Below are 16334 nucleotides of genomic sequence, written 5' to 3'. Positions count from 1 at the left end.
AATAGACTAGAAGACTATCTGAACAGAAAGAGTAGAGATTTGTCCTTTCAAATAACTTGCAGACAAAACCAACCTGAACAATTGTAAAATTCTAGGAATTCTAAAAGAATGCCAAAAGAATTTATGAGAAGAACACCAAAGAAATGAAAGTCTTCCAAACTCGATAATAAATCTTTCTAGAGACAGATTTACAAACCTGTAACATAGTATTAATCACTGAGTCAGAGAAACCTCTATGACTAAGAATCAAACGTTCAATCTCCATATCTTCAAATTAAATGATTTGAGATCCTGATGGAAAAATGGGCCTTGAGATAAAAGGTCTGGTCTTAACGGAAATGTCCAAGGTTGGCAACTGGCCATCCGAATGAGATCCGCCGGACCTGAAATAGGCCCAGGGAAATCTAAAAAGCCCAGGAAGTAGAACTTACCTAGTAGAATGAGCCATAATCCTCCGAGGCGGGAATCCACCCGACTCCAAATAAGCATGATGAATCAAAAGTTTAAGCAAGATGCCAATAAATGGCAGAAGCCTTTTGACCTTCCTAACACCAGAAAAGATAACAAATAGACTAGAAGACTATCTGAACAGAAAGAGTAGAGATTTGTCCTTTCAAATACTTGCAGACAAAACAACCTGAACAATTGTAAAATTCTAGGAATTCTAAAAGAATGCCAAAAGAATTTATGAGGAAGAACACCAAGAAATGAAAGTCTTCCAAACTCGATAATAAATCTTTCTAGAGACAGATTTACAAACCTGTAACATAGTATTAATCACTGAGTCAGAGAAACCTCTATGACTAAGAATCAAACGTTCAATCTCCATATCTTCAAATTAAATGATTTGAGATCCTGATGGAAAAATGGGCCTTGAGATAAAAGGTCTGGTCTTAACGGAAATGTCCAAGGTTGGCAACTGGCCATCCGAATGAGATCCACATACCAAAACCTGTGAGGCCATGCTGGAACCACCAGCAGTACAAACGAACGCTCCATTAGAATTTTTGAAGAACTAGAGGCGGAAGATATAGACAGAATGATAATTCCAAGGAAGTGTCAATGCATACGCTACTTCCGCCTGAGGATCCCTGGACCTGAAATAGGCCCCTGGGAAATTCCTTGTTAAGACGAGAGGCCAACAGATCTATTTCTGGAAGCCCTCACATCTGATCTGGGTAAAGACCATTCTCCCGGATGTAAAGCTTGATTAACAGAGATAATCCGCTTCCCAAACGTCTATACCTGGGAAAAGGACCCCAGAAATTAGATAGGAGCTGGATTTAGCCCAATCAAATATCCGAGATACTTGTCACAGTCTAAAGACTGATAGTCACACCCTGATGATTGACATACACCACAGATGTGATAATGTCTGAAAAAAACAATAAACGTCTCTTCTTCAAAAGAAACCAACTGAAGAACTCTGGGAATGCACGGAGTTCCAAAATATCAAATGGTAATCTCGCCTCCTGAGATTTCCAAACCCCTTGTGCTGACAGAGAACCTCAGACAGCCTCCCAACCTAAAAGACTCGCATCTATAGAGATCATGGTCCAGGATGAAAGAATCGAAGAGACCTGTAGAACTAAATGATGGTGATCTTAACCACCGAATCAAAGATAGATAAACATAGAATTCGAAGATTTAAAAAGTGAAATCCTAGAATCCCTGCACCATTATGCAGCATAAAAAACTGGAAAGATTTTCTATGAAAATGAGCAAATGAAAATGAATCCAATGCTGTAGCCATAAGACCTAAATTTCCATGCATATATAGCAACTGAAGGAAATAATAGAGACTGAAGGTACCGACAGACGGAACCCAATAAGAAAAAAATCACTTATCTGTTAGAGACAAAGACAGTGACACAATCTATCTGGAAACCTAAAAAAGGTGACCCTTGTGTGAGGAATCAATAGCTTTTGATAAAAAGATCCTCTAACCATGTCTTGAAAAAACAAAATTGAATCATATGAGATTCCGTAGTCTCAGAAAATAAAAATAATCTGAATGAAAACAGAAATGAAGATATGCATCTATTGTATCTAATGAAAACAAATAATGCTATCACTGACCAAAAAAAGTCAGAATAGACCATATAAATACCAATCTAAAAGACGGTACATTTATATAATAAAAAGATTTTCTATCTTTGGAACAATGAATAGTTTGAATAAAACCCCAAAACCCAGATCCTAAAAATGGAACTGGAATAAATACCCCAGAAGATTCCAGATCTGAACAGCGCTTGATCCTCAACAGGTGATCAACCGCACTTCAACATTACCCAAAATATATGGGACTGAAACACATTAAGGAAAGTGTTAGCCTTACTGGAATAGCTGGAATATAATAGAGAGAAAAAGACTTCTCACAGACTGTTTTACTTCAAATTTTATTTTGTACCCAAAATCTATGAATTTTGGACCGAATAGAACCAAAAAAACATCTAAATAAAAACATGTTACTTGGGTAAGAATTTAGAATTTTGTTCTTTAGTAAGAACAACCAAACTAAAATAAGCTTAAAGTTTTAGTCTAAGAACTTAATCTTGAAGCCCAGAGTAACAGTTAAGAATTGAATCCAATATGAATCAAATAATTGATTATCTTGGAAAAAAATAAATAAGGATTTTTTAGAAATCACAAAATTTCTTCTAGCTAAAAACAGCTAAAGACATAGATTAAACCTCATTTGTGAAAATATTCAATACAAATGAAAAAACAAATAAAATTATTAGCATGTTAATCCAGTTAAGGGACCAGAACACACCGGACTTGCATAAACAAAAATGCAAGACAAATGCAACAGCACCCAGTCTGAACCTCAAATGAGCAGTAGACTTTGTCCCTTAACAATGCTAAATAATACATAATGTGATACTTGATCTTTAAAGTAAACAGAAAAAATGGAGCAAAAGCAACATCATCCAAATAAATTACAGGTCCAAGAAAAGTACCTGAAAATAAAAAAATTTCCTTAAATAGGATACAACCATTTAAAAAGAAAATAAATACTATTTTGCTATAGAAACATTAGCATAATTTAGCAGGAGTAGAGATAGCCCAATTAAATTGGAGAACCCTCAAAATTGAATTTAACTGCCGGCAAAGAATATAATTTAAAACCTTTGAAGAAAATTGTCAGCCTATTCCATTCCCTAGTATGAAGGAATGGAAAAAAACCTCTGAAGACACAGAAGATAAAATAAGCAGAAATAAAATGTTAGCTAGTTTTGAAAAAGAACTAGTTACCTCAATATCCAAAATAATCAACACCTTTTCAACAAAAAACAAATGTACTCTAATAAAAAATAAAAAAGTAGATTTGTTAGTGTCAATATCTGATGAAGAAAAGTTCTGAAAGAGAAAAAACATCATCAGAGAAGGATAATTCAGTATGTTGTTGGTCATTTGAAACTTCATCAAAAAGTTTGAAAAAGACCTAAAAAAATTTTAATAGAAGGCGCAAAGTCAGACAAAGCCTTAACCTAGAATCAGAAAAATATTCTTATAAATTTTCTAAGTATATCTTGCACATAAGATGTAAAAAGAAAAGCAATACATAAAGCATAAATACTAATGGATTCTGCATGTAAAAGTTTATCATGATAACTTATTACAAACCATAGCTAAAGATAAAGATTCATAACATTTAAAATAAATTAACTTAGCTTTGGTAGGACTTCTTAGTCAACAGGAATCCCTCAGTATGTTCTGATCCAGGAATAATTTATGGAAAATCTTGCAATATGTAATAGAAAAAAACAACATATAAAGCAAAATTATCAAATTCCTTAAATGACAGTTTCAGGAATGGGAAAAAATGCAAAACAAACAAGCCTCTAGCAACCAGAAGCAACAAAAAAGTGAGACTTAAATAATGTTTTTTGGAGCCAATTATAACGCCCACACTTTTTGGTGCAAAAAAATGTCTGTAACACACATGCGTCAAAAATGACGCAACCACGTGTAAACTTCCGGCGTCAACTATGGCGCCGGAAATGACAAAATTTTGCGCCAAAAAAGTTTGCGCCAGGTATGACGCAATAAATTGAAGCATTTTCTGCCCCCGCAAGCCTAACAGCCCGCAAGGAAAAAAGTCAATTAGAAAATTTCTTTAAGGTAAGAAAAAATATTGAAAGAAGGAATACTGATTATCCTGAATCATGGCAAATATAAGTTTAAAGACATATATTTAGAACTTTACGTATAAAGTGCCCAACCATAGCTTAGAGTGTCACAAAAAATAAGACTTACTTACCCCAGGACACTCATCTACATATAGCAGATAGCCAAACCAGTACTGAAACGAGAATCAGTAGAGGTAATGGTATATAAGAGTATATCGTCGATCTGAAAAGGGAGGTAAGAGATGAATCTCTACGACCGATAACAGAGAACCTATGAAATAGATCCCGTAGAAGGAGACCATTGAATTCAAATAGGCAATACTCTCTTCACATCCCTCTGACATTCACTGCACTCTGAGAGGAACACCGGGCTCCAGCCTGCTGTGAAGCGCATATCAACGTAGAATCTAGGACAAACTTACTTCACCACCTCCACGGGAGGCAAAGTTTGTAAAACTGAATTGTGGGTGTGGTGAGGGGTGTATTTATAGGCATTTTAAGGTTTGGGAAACTTTGCCCCTCCTGGTAGGAATGTATATCCCATACGTCACTAGCTCATGGACTCTTGCTAATTACATGAAAGAAAAGTAAATTTATGCTTACCTGATAAATTAATTTCTTCTATGGTAAGATGAGTCCACAGATTCATCCTTTACTTGTGGGATATTATCCTCCTGCTAACAGGAAGTGGCATGGCAAAGAGCACCACAGCAGAGCTGTCTATAAAGCTCCTCCTTAGCTCCACCCCCAGTCATTCAACCGAAGGTACAGGAAGAAAAAGGAGAAACTAAAAGGTGCAGTGGTGACTGAAGTTTAAAATCAAAAAATATAATCTGTCTTAAAATGACAGGGCGGGCCATGGACTCGTCGTACCATAGAAGAAATTAATTTATCAGGTAAGCATAAATTTACTTTTCTTCTATAAGGTACGACAAGTCCACGGATTCATCCTTTACTTGTGGGATTTAATACCAAAGCTACAGGACACGGATGAACGGGAGGGACAAGACAGATGGTTAAACAGAAGGCACCACTGCTTGAAGAACTTTTCTCCCAAAAATAGCCTCCGAAGAAGCAAAAGTATCAAATTTGTAAAATTTGTAAAAGGTATGAAGCGAAGACCAAGTCGCAGCCTTACAAATCTGTTCAACAGAAGCATCATTTTTAAAAGCCCATGTGGAAGCCACCGCTCTAGTAGAGTGAGCTGTAATTCTTTCAGGAGGCTGCTGTCCAGCAGTCTCGTATGCCAAACGGATGATGCTTTTCAGCCAAAAAGAAAGAGGTAGCCGTAGCCTTTTGACCTCTACGTCTTCCAGAATAGACAACAAACAAAGAAGATGTTTGACGGAAATCTTTGGTCGCTTGCAAGTAAAACTTCAAAGCACGAACCACGTCCAAGTTGTGCAACAGACGCTCCTTCTTAGAGGAAGGATTAGGACACAGAGAAGAAACAACAATTTCCTGATTGATATTCCTATTAGTAACAACCTTAGGAAGGAATCCAGTTTTGGTACGCAAAACCACTTTATCAGCATGGAAAAAAAGATAAGGCGAGTCGCATTGCAATGCAGATAGTTCAGAAACTCTTCGAGTCGAAGAGATAGCAACTAAAAACAGAACTTTCCAAGATTGAACCTATGCATTACATAGATATTAAGCTTCTAACGGAACCCCTTGAAGAACTTTAAGAACTAAATTCAAACTCCATGGCGGAGCAACAGGTTTAAACACAGGCTTGATTCTAACAAAAGCCTGACAGAACGACTGAACGTCTGGAACATCTGCCAGATGCTTGTGCAGTAGAATTGATAAAGCAGATATCTGTCCCTTTAAGGAACTAGCTTATAGCCCCTTCTCCAATCCTTCTTAGAGAAAGGACAAAATCCTAGGAATCCTGATATTACTCCATGAGAAGCCTTTGGATTTACACCAATAAAGATATATACTCCATATTTTATGATAAATTTTCCTAGTGACAGGCTTTCAAGCCTGAATCAAGGAATCTATGACCGACTCAGAGAAACCCCGCTTGGATAAAATCAAGCGTTCAATCTCCAGGCAGACAGCCGCAGAGAAACTAGATTTGGATGCTGGAACGGACCGTGAATCAGAAGGTCCTGTCTCAGTGGCAGAGTCCATGGTGGAAGAGATGACATGTCCACCAGGTCTGCATACCAAGTCCTGCGTGGCCACACAGGTGCAATCAAAATCACCGAAGCTCTCTCCTGTTTGATTCTGGCAATCAAACGAGGAAGGAGAGGAAATGGTGGAAACACATAAGCCAGGTTGAACGAACAGGGTACTGCGAGAGCATCTATCAGTACTGCCTGAGGATCCCTTGACCTGGACCCGTAACAAGGAAGTTAAGCGTTCTGACGAGACGCCATCAGATCCAATTCTGGTGTGCCCCATTGCTGAATCAATTGTGCAAACACCTCCGGATGGAGTTCCAACTCCCCCGGATGAAAAGTGTCCACTCCTGGGATATAGATTGCTGATAGATGGCAAGAGTGAGTCTCTGCCCATCGAATTATTTTGGTAACCTCTATCATCGCTAGAGAACTCTTTGTTCCCCCTGATGATTGATATATGCTACAGTTGTGATATTGTCTGACTGGAATCTTATTAATCTGGCCGAAGCCAGCTGAGGTCACGCCTGAAGCGCGTTGAATATCGCTCTTAGTTCTAGAATATTTATCGGGAGGAGAGCCTCCTCCTGAGTCCACAAACCCTGTGCTTTCATGAAATTCCAGACTGCACCCCAGCCCAATAGGCTGGCGTCCGTCTATACAATGACCCACGCTGGCCTGCGGAAACACATTCCCTGGGACAGATGATCCTGTGACAACCACCAAAGAAGAGAGCCTCTGGTCTCTTGATCCAGATTTATCTGAGGAGATAAATCTGCATAATCCCCATTCCACTGTTTGAGCATGCATAGTTGCAGTGGTCTGAGATGCAAGCAAGCAAACGGAACTGTGTCCATTGCCGCTACCTTTAGTCCGATTACCTCCATACACTGAGCCACTGACGGCCGAGGAATGGAATGAAGAGCTCGGCAGGTGGTTAAAATCTTTGATTTCCTGACCTCCGTCATAAACATTTTCATGTCCACTGAATCTATCAGAGTTCCCAGGAATGGAACTCTTGTGAGAGGATAAGTGAACTCTTTTTTACGTTCACCTTCCAACCGTGAGATCTTAGAAAAGCCAACACGATGTCCGTGTGAGAATTGGCTAGTTGGTAAGTTGACGTCTGAATTAAGATATCGTCCAGATAAGGCACCACTGCTATGCCCCGTGGCCTTAGAACCGCCAGAAGGGACTCTAGCACCTTTGTGAAAATTCTGGCAGCTGTGGCCAACCCAGAAGGGAAGAGCCACAAACTGGTAATGCTTGTCCAGAAAGGCGAACCTGAGGAACTGGTGATGATCTTTGTGGATAGGGATGTGTAGATACGCATCCTTTAAGTCCACGGTGGTCATATATTGACCCTCTTGGATCATTGGTAAAATTGTCCGAATGGTCTCCATCTTGAAAGATGGGACTCTGAGGAATTTGTTTAGGATCTTGAGATCTAAAATTGGTCTGAAGGTTCCCTCTTTTATGGGAACCACAAACAGATTGGAGTAAAACCCCTGACCCTGTTCTGTTTTCGGAACTGGGCGGATCACTCCCATGGTATATAGGTCTTCTACACAGCATAAGAATGCCTCTCTTTTTGTCTGGTTTGCAGATAATTGAGAAAGATGGAATCTCCCCCTTGGAGCAAAGAGAGAAAGTCTGCCCCCTACTAGATCCGGTCCCGGATCGGGGGCTTCCCCTTCATGCTGTCTTGGTGGCAGCAGCGAGCTTCTTGGCCTGTTTACCTTTGTTCCAAGTCTGGTTAGGTCTCCAGACTGACTTGGATTGAGCAAAATTCCCCTCTTGTTTTGCAGCAGGGGAAGAGGGACCACCTTTGAAGTTTCGAAAGGAACGAAAATTATTTTGTTTGGTCCTCATCTTATTTGTCTTATCCTGAGGAAGGGCATGGCCTTTCCCTCCAGTGATGTCTGAAATGATCTCTTTCAGTTCAGGCCCGAATAGGGTCTTACCTTTGAAAGGGATGGCTAAAAGCTTAGATTTTGACGACACATCATCAGTCCAGGACTTAAGCCATAACGCTCTACGCGCTAAAATGGCAATACCTGAATTCTTTGCTGCTAGTTAGCCAGTTGAAAAGCAGCATCTGTAATGAAAGAATTAGCTAGCTTGAACGCCCTAATTCTATCCAGAATATCATCTAATGGGGTCTCAACCTGAAGAATCTCCTCCAGAGCCTCAAACCAAAAAGCAGCTGCAGTAGTTACAGGAACAATGCACGCTATAGGTTGGAGAAGAAAACCCTGATGAATAAATATTTTCTTTAGGAGACCCTCTAATTTTTTATCCATAGGATCTTTGAAAGCACAACTGTCCTCAATAGGTATAGTTGTACGCTTAGCCAGGGTAGAAATAGCTCCCTCCACCTTAGGGACCGTCTGCCACGAGTCCCGCATGGTGTCGGATATGGGAAACATTTTCTTAAAAGTAGGAGGGGGAGCGAATGGAATACCTGGTCTATCCAGCCTGCTTACCCTTGTTCCAGCCTTGCATTGGTTTCCAGGTTGGTTTGGGCTGTGAGGCATTACCCTCTTGCTTAGAGGATGCAGAATTAGAGGCTGGTCCGTTTCTGCGAAAGGGACGAAAATTAGGCTTATTTTTAGCCTTAAAAGACCTATCCTGTGGGAGGGCGTGGCCCTTTCCCCCAGTGATGTCTGAAATAATCTCTTTCAACTCTGGTCCAAATAATGTTTTACCTTTGAAAGGAATGTTAAGCAATTTTGTCTTGGAAGACACATCCGCTGACCAAGACTTTAGCCAAAGCGCTCTGCGCGCCACGATAGCAAACCCTGAATTTTTCGCCGCTAATCTAGCTAATTGCAAAGCGGCATCTAAAACAAAAGAGTTAGCCAATTTAAGTGCGTGAACTCTGTCCATAACCTCCTCATATGAAGATTCTATACTGAGCGACTTTTCTAGTTCCTCGAACCAGAAACACGCTGCCGTAGTGACAGGAACAATGCATGAAATTGGTTGTAGAAGGTAACCTTGCTGTACAAAAATCTTTTTAAGCAAACCCTCTAATTTTTTATCCATAGGATCTTTGAAAGCAATAGTAGTGCGTTTGTTTAGAGTAGAAACCGCCCCCTCGACCTTGGGGACTGTCTGCCATAAGTCCTTTCTGGGGTCGACTATAGGAAATAATTTCTTAAATATAGGGGGGGGGAACAAAAGGTATGCCGGGCTTTTCCCACTCTTTATTTACTATGTCCGCCACCCGCTTGGGTATAGGAAAAGCGTCGGGGGGCACCGGAACCTCTAGGAACTTGTCCATCTTACATAATTTCTCTGGAATGACCAAATTGTCACAATCATCCAGAGTAGATAATACCTCCTTAAGCAGTGCGCGGAGATGTTCTAATTTAAATTTAAATGTCACAACATCAGGTTCAGCTTGATGAGAAATTTTTCCTGAATCTGAAATTTCTCCCTCAGACAAAAACTCCCTCATGGCCCCTTCAGATTGGTGTGAGGGCATGACAAAACAATTATCATCAGCGTCCTCTTGCTCTTCAGTGTTTAAAACAGAGCAATCGCGCTCTCTCTGATAAGTAGGCATTTTGGATAAAAGATTTGCTATGGAGTTATCCATTACAGCCGTTAATTGTTGCATGGTAATAAGTATTGGCGCACTAGATGTACTAGGGGCCTCCTGCATGGGCAAAACTGGTGTAGACACAGAAGGAGATGATGTAGTATCATGTTTACTCCCCTCATTTGAGGAATCATCTTGGGCAATATCATTATTTGTGGCAGTACTGTCCTTACTTTGTTTGGACGCTATGGCACAATTATCACATAAATTTAAATGGGGAGACACATTGGCTTTCATACATATAGAACATAGCTTATCTGAAGGAACAGACATGTTAAACAGGCTTAAACTTGTCAACAATGCACAAAAAACGTTTTAAAATAAAACCGTTACTGTCACTTTAAATTTCAAACAGAAAAGACGTTATTACTGAATATGTGAAAAAGTATGAAGGAATTGTTCAAAAATTACCAAATTTTCACCACAGTGTCTTAAAGCCTTAAAAGTATTGCACACAAATTTCAGAGCTTTAACCCTTAAAATAACGGAACCGGAGCCGTTTTTCAATTTAACCCCTATACAGTCCCAGATACAGTCTTTGCTAAGACCCAACCAAGCCCTGAGGGGAATACGATACCAAATGACGCCTTCTAAAAGCTTTTTCAGAGATTCTTAGATCCACACACATGCATCTGCATGCCCTGCTCTCAAAAAACAACTGCGCATTAATGGCGCGAAAATGAGGCTCAGTCTATGACTAGAAAGGCCCCCTGACTGAAAAAGGTGTCCAATACAGTGTCTGCCGTTTTATAAACGTTCCCCAAGATTATAAATGTCAATAGTTAGCCTAAATTTGAATAATATGCACAAATAAAGCAATCGATTTAGCCCATAAAAATGTCTACCAGTTTTTTAGCCCATAATAAGCCCTTTATTCTGTTTGTTTTTGACTAAGAAAATGGCTTACCGGTCCCCATGAGGGGAAATGACAGCCTTCCAGCATTACACAGTCTTGTTAGAAATATGGCTAGTCATACCTTAAGCAGAAAAGTCTGCTAACCGTTTCCCCCAACTGAAGTTACTTCATCTCAACAGTCCTATGTGGAAACAGCAATCGATTTTAGTTACTGTCTGCTAAAATCATCTTCCTCTTACAAACAGAAATCTTCATCCTTTTCTGTTTCAGAGTAAATAGTACATACCAGCACTATTTTAAAATAACAAACACTTGATAGAAGAATAAAAACTACATTTAAACACCAAAAAACTCTTAACCATCTCCGTGGAGATGTTGCCTGTGCAACGGCAAAGAGAATGACTGGGGTGGGCGGAGCCTAGGAGGGATCATGTGACCAGCTTTGCTGGGACTCTTTGCCATTTCCTGTTGGGGAAGAGAATATCCCACAAGTAAGGATGACGCCGTGGACCGGACACACCAATGTTGGAGAAAACATCACAAGAGCAGACTCTCTGTCCTGTCTTACCTCAGTGCGGGGAAGGTAATCTGGGTCAGCTGGAATCCGGGCTATTATCTCACACAAGATTATCCCAAAGGCAAATATATCTGCCTGGGAAAAAAAATTGAACAAGGATTAGGTTAAGCACCCCACTATACAATGAATAAATCACACAGCAACAGGAAAGGTGGTCTTCACAGAGACCAAATACCAGCACACTGTCTGAAAGAAAAGAACTCTGGAACTGCATTTACCTTCTCATTATAAAGATCCCCACGAAGAACCTCAGGGGCCATCCAATATGGAGACCCAACAACCGAAAGAGGTTCCGTCTGACTGAAAGACACAAAAGAGGAGAGTGAGATATAGCAGATGCACAGTATTTATGCACATAGTGATCACAGTATAACTAAATATAGACAAGCATGCAATTAATGTGCAAGCCTCTGCAGGACGATGGGCATAACAATGTACAGTGCAACAGACTGCAGGAAAAATGAAATATGGACACACAAATAAACCAAGTATCTACTGCATCGCTGTAAGCCTAATTGTTGCCTGTATTAACCCTCTATATGCATCCCTAGAATTTATTTTAGCACTGAGCTACAGTTGTATGACAAACAACCATTCAGCTCTGCAAACACCATGATAACATTACAATTTCACAATGGACACACTGGCCCACAAGTCATTCATTATGGCCAAGATGATGTGATCCCATTATTTTATTAATGATAATCTATGCTGCAGCATCAAAAAGGACCCTTTCTTCCCCAGATTGGTGGTCAAGCTGGTTACACACTTTATCTCACCTGCTATCAGGGATCTTCTCTGCCAACCCAAAGTCACCAACCACAGCAGAAAAGCGCCCATCTTCACAGCGCACCAGGCAGTTCTAGAGAAGTGACAATGATTAAAAACAGACACAGTTTTGCTTGTCTAATTGTTGCAGAACATGGATCAGACATGTGAGGCAACGAAAGCGCTCATTATACAGGCAGCAAACATGTGAGGTAGAGAGAGCACTCATTATACAGATTGCGACTATTTGAGGCAGCAAGAGCACTCATACAGAAAGCAACCATGTGAGGAAGCGAGAGCACTTATTATACAGACAGCGACCATGTGAAGCAGCGACAGCACTCATTATACAGACAGCAACCATGTGAGGCAGCGAGAGCACTCATACAGAAAGCAACCATGTAAGGAAGCGAGAGCACTTATTATACAGACAGCGACCATGTGAAGCAACGACAGCACTCATTATACAGACAGCAACCATGTGAGGCAGCGAGAGCACTCATACAGAAAGCAACCATGTGAGGAAGCGAGAACACTAATTATACAGACAGCGACCATGTGAAGCAGCGACAGCACTCATTATACAGACAGCGACTATGTGAAGCAGCGACAGCACTCATTATACAGACAGCGACCATGTGAAGCAGCGACAGCACTCATTATACAGACAGCGACCATGTGAGGCAGCGAGAGCACTCATACAGACAGCGACCATGTGAGGCAACAAGGGCACTCATACAGACAGAGACCATGTGAGGAAGCAAGGAAACTTGAACAGAGAGCGACCATGTGAGGCAGGGAGAGCACTCATACAGACAGCGACCATGAGAGGAAGCGAGAGCACTTATTATACAGACAGCGACCATGTGAGGCAGCGAAAGCACTCATTATACAGACAGCGACCATGTGAGGCAGCAAGAGTACTCATACAGACAGCGACCATGTGAGGCAGCAACAGCACTCATTATACAGACAGCGACCATGTGAGGCAGCGAGAGCACTCATTATACAGACAGCGACCATGTGAGGCAGCGAGAGCACTCATTATACAGACAGCGACCATGTGAGGCAGCGAAAGCACTCATTATACAGGCAGCAACTGTGTGAGGCAGCGAAAGCACTCATTATACAGGCAGCAACTGTGTGAGGCAGCGAGAGCACTCATACAGACAGCGACTGTGTGAGGCAGCGAGAGCACTCATACAGACAGAGACCATGTGAGGAAGCGAGAGCACTCACACAGACAGCGACCGTGTGAGGCAGCGAGAGCAATCATACAGACAGAGACCATGTGAGGCAGTGAGAGCAATCATACAGACAGAGACCATGTGAGGAAGCGAGAGCACTCACACAGACAGCGACCGTGTGAGGCAGCGAGAGCAATCATACAGACAGAGACCATGTGAGGCAGTGAGAGCACTCATACAGACAGCGACCATGTGAGGGAGAAAGGAAACTCGAACAGACAGCGACCATGTGAGGCAGCGAAAGCACTCATTATACAGACAGCGACCATGTGAGGAAGCGAGAGCACTCATTATACAGACAGCGACCATGTGAGGAAGCGAGAGCACTCATATAGACCGCGACCATGTGAGGCAGAAAGAGCACTCATACAGACAGCGACCATGTGAGGAAGAAAGGAAACTCGAACAGACAGCGACCATGTGAGGCAGCGAGAGCACTCATTATACAGACATCAGCCATGTGAGGAAGCGAGAGCACTCATACAGAGACCATGTGAGGCAGTGAGAGCACTCATATAGACAGCGACCATGTGAGGCAGCAAGAGCACTCATATAGACAGCAACCATGTGAGGCAGCAAGAGCACTCATACAGACAGAGACCATGTGAGGCAGCGAGAGCACTCATACAGACAGTGACCGGGTGAGGAATCTAGAGCACTCATACAGACAGCAACCATGTGAGGAAGCGAGAGCACTCATACAGACAGCGACTGTGTGAGGCAGCGAGAGCACTCATACAGACAGCGACCATGTGAGGCAGCGAGAGCACTCATAAAGACAGTGACCATGTGAGGCAGTGAGAGCACTCATACAGACAGTGACCGTGTGAGGAAGCTAGAGCACTCATTATACAGACAGCAACCATGTGAGGAAGCGAGAGCACTCATACAGACAGTGACCATGTGAGGCAGCGAGAGCACTCATACAGACAGCGACCATGTGAGGAAGCTAGAGCACTCATAAAGACAGTGACCATGTGAGGCAGTGAGAGCACTCATACAGACAGTGACCATGTGAGGAAGCTAGAGCACTCATACAGACAACGACCATGTGAGGCAGCGAGAGCACTCATACAGACAGCGACCATGTGAGGAAGCTAGAGCACTCATACAGACAACGACCATGTGAGGCAGCGAGAGCACTCATTATACAGACAGCGACCATGTGAGGCAGCAAGAACACTCATACAGACAGCGACCATGTGAGGCAGCGAGAGCACTCATACAGACAGCGACCATGTGAGGCAGCGAGAGCACTTATTATACAGACAGTGACCATGTGAGGCAATGAGAGCACTCATACAGACAGCGACCATGTGAGGCAGCAAGGGCACTCATATAGACAGCGACCATGTGAGGCAGCAAGGGCACTCATACAGACAGTGACCATGTGAGGCAGTGAGAGCACTCATACAGACAGCGACCATGTGAGGAAACAAGAACACTCATTCAGACAGCCACCATGTGAGGAAGCGAGAGCACTCATACAGACAGCGACCATGTAGGCAGCGAGATCACTCATTATACAGACAGCAACCGTGTGAGGAAGCTAGAGCACTCATACAGACAGCAACCGTGTGAGGCAGCAAGAGCACTCATATAGACAGAAAACATGTGAGGCAGCAAGGGCACTCATTCAGACAGCGACCATTTAAGGTAGCAACAGCACTCATTATTCAGACAGGAACCATGTGAGGAAGCGACGTCACTCATACGGACAGCGACCATGTGAGGCAGCGAGAGCACTCATTATAAAGACAGCGACCATGTGAGGCAGCGAGAGCACTCATTATAAAGACAGCGACCATGTGAGGCAGCAAGGGCACTCATACAGACAGCGACCATGTGAGGGAGCAAGGAAACTCGAACAGACAGCGACCATGTGAGGCAGCGAGAGCACTCATTATACAGACAGCGACCGTGTGAGGAAGCTAGAGCACTCATACAGACAGCAACCATGTGAGGCAGCGAGAGCACTCATACAGACAGCAACCATGTGAGGCAGCGAGAGCACTCATACAGACAGCGACCGTGTGAGGAAGCGAGAGCACTCATACAGACAGCGACTGTGTGAGGAAGCTAGAGCACTCATACAGACAGTGACCGTGTGAGGAAGCTAGAGCACTCATTATACAGACAGCAACCATGTGAGGCAGCGAGAGCACTCATACAGACAGTGACCATGTGAGGCAGCGAGAGCACTCATTATAAAGACAGCGACCATGTGAGGCAGCAAGGGCACTCATACAGACAGCGACCATGTGAGGGAGCAAGGAAACTCGAACAGACAGCAACCATGTGAGGCAGCGAGAGCACTCATTATACAGACAGCAACCATGTGAGGCAGCGAGAGCACTCATACAGACAGCGACCATGTGAGGAAGCTAGAGCACTCATTATACAGACAGCGACCGTGTGAGGAAGCTAGAGCACTCATACAGACAGCGACCATGTGAGGCAGCAAGAACACTCATACAGACAGCGACCATGTGAGGCAGCGAGAGCACTCATACAGACAGCGACCATGTGAGGCAGCGAGAGCACTTATTATACAGACAGTGACCATGTGAGGCAATGAGAGCACTCATACAGACAGCGACCATGTGAGGAAACAAGAACACTCATTCAGACAGCCACCATGTGAGGAAGCGAGAGCACTCATACAGACAGCGACCATGTAGGCAGCGAGATCACTCATTATACATACAGCAACCGTGTGAGGCAGCGAGAGCACTCATTATACAGACAGCAAGCATGTGAGGCACGTGAGCACTCATACAGACAGCAACCATGTGAGGCACGTAGCACTCATACAGGCAGCAACCATGTGAAGCAGCGAGAGCACTCATTATACAGACAGCAACCGTGTGAGGCAGCGAAAGCACTCATACAGACAGCAACCGTGTGAGGCAGCAAGGGCACTCATTCAGACAGCGACCATTTAAGGTAGCAACAGCACTCATTCAGACAGGGACCATGTGAGGAAGCGACGTCACTCATACGGACAGCGACCA

The 16334-nt window shown here is 42.8% G+C and overlaps 1 protein-coding gene across 2 annotated transcripts in view; it reads right to left on the bottom strand.

Moving 5' to 3' along the window:
- Positions 1 to 16334, bottom strand: part of LOC128648365 (dual specificity testis-specific protein kinase 1) — a 288549-nt gene that overhangs the window by 116938 nt on the left and 155277 nt on the right. For both annotated transcript variants that reach the window (XM_053700962.1, XM_053700963.1), the window contains exons 5-7: positions 12085 to 12167; positions 11524 to 11605; positions 11297 to 11380 (exon numbers count right to left, since the gene is read on the bottom strand). In XM_053700962.1, coding sequence (XP_053556937.1) covers positions 11297 to 11380; positions 11524 to 11605; positions 12085 to 12167 — 249 coding nt within the window. The remainder of the gene's footprint in view (positions 1 to 11296; positions 11381 to 11523; positions 11606 to 12084; positions 12168 to 16334) is intronic.

This window comes from Bombina bombina, chromosome 2, assembly GCF_027579735.1.
Source record: "Bombina bombina isolate aBomBom1 chromosome 2, aBomBom1.pri, whole genome shotgun sequence".
NCBI classification, from domain to species: Eukaryota; Metazoa; Chordata; class Amphibia; order Anura; family Bombinatoridae; genus Bombina; species Bombina bombina.
This window is presented reverse-complemented; position numbering and strand designations above follow the sequence as displayed.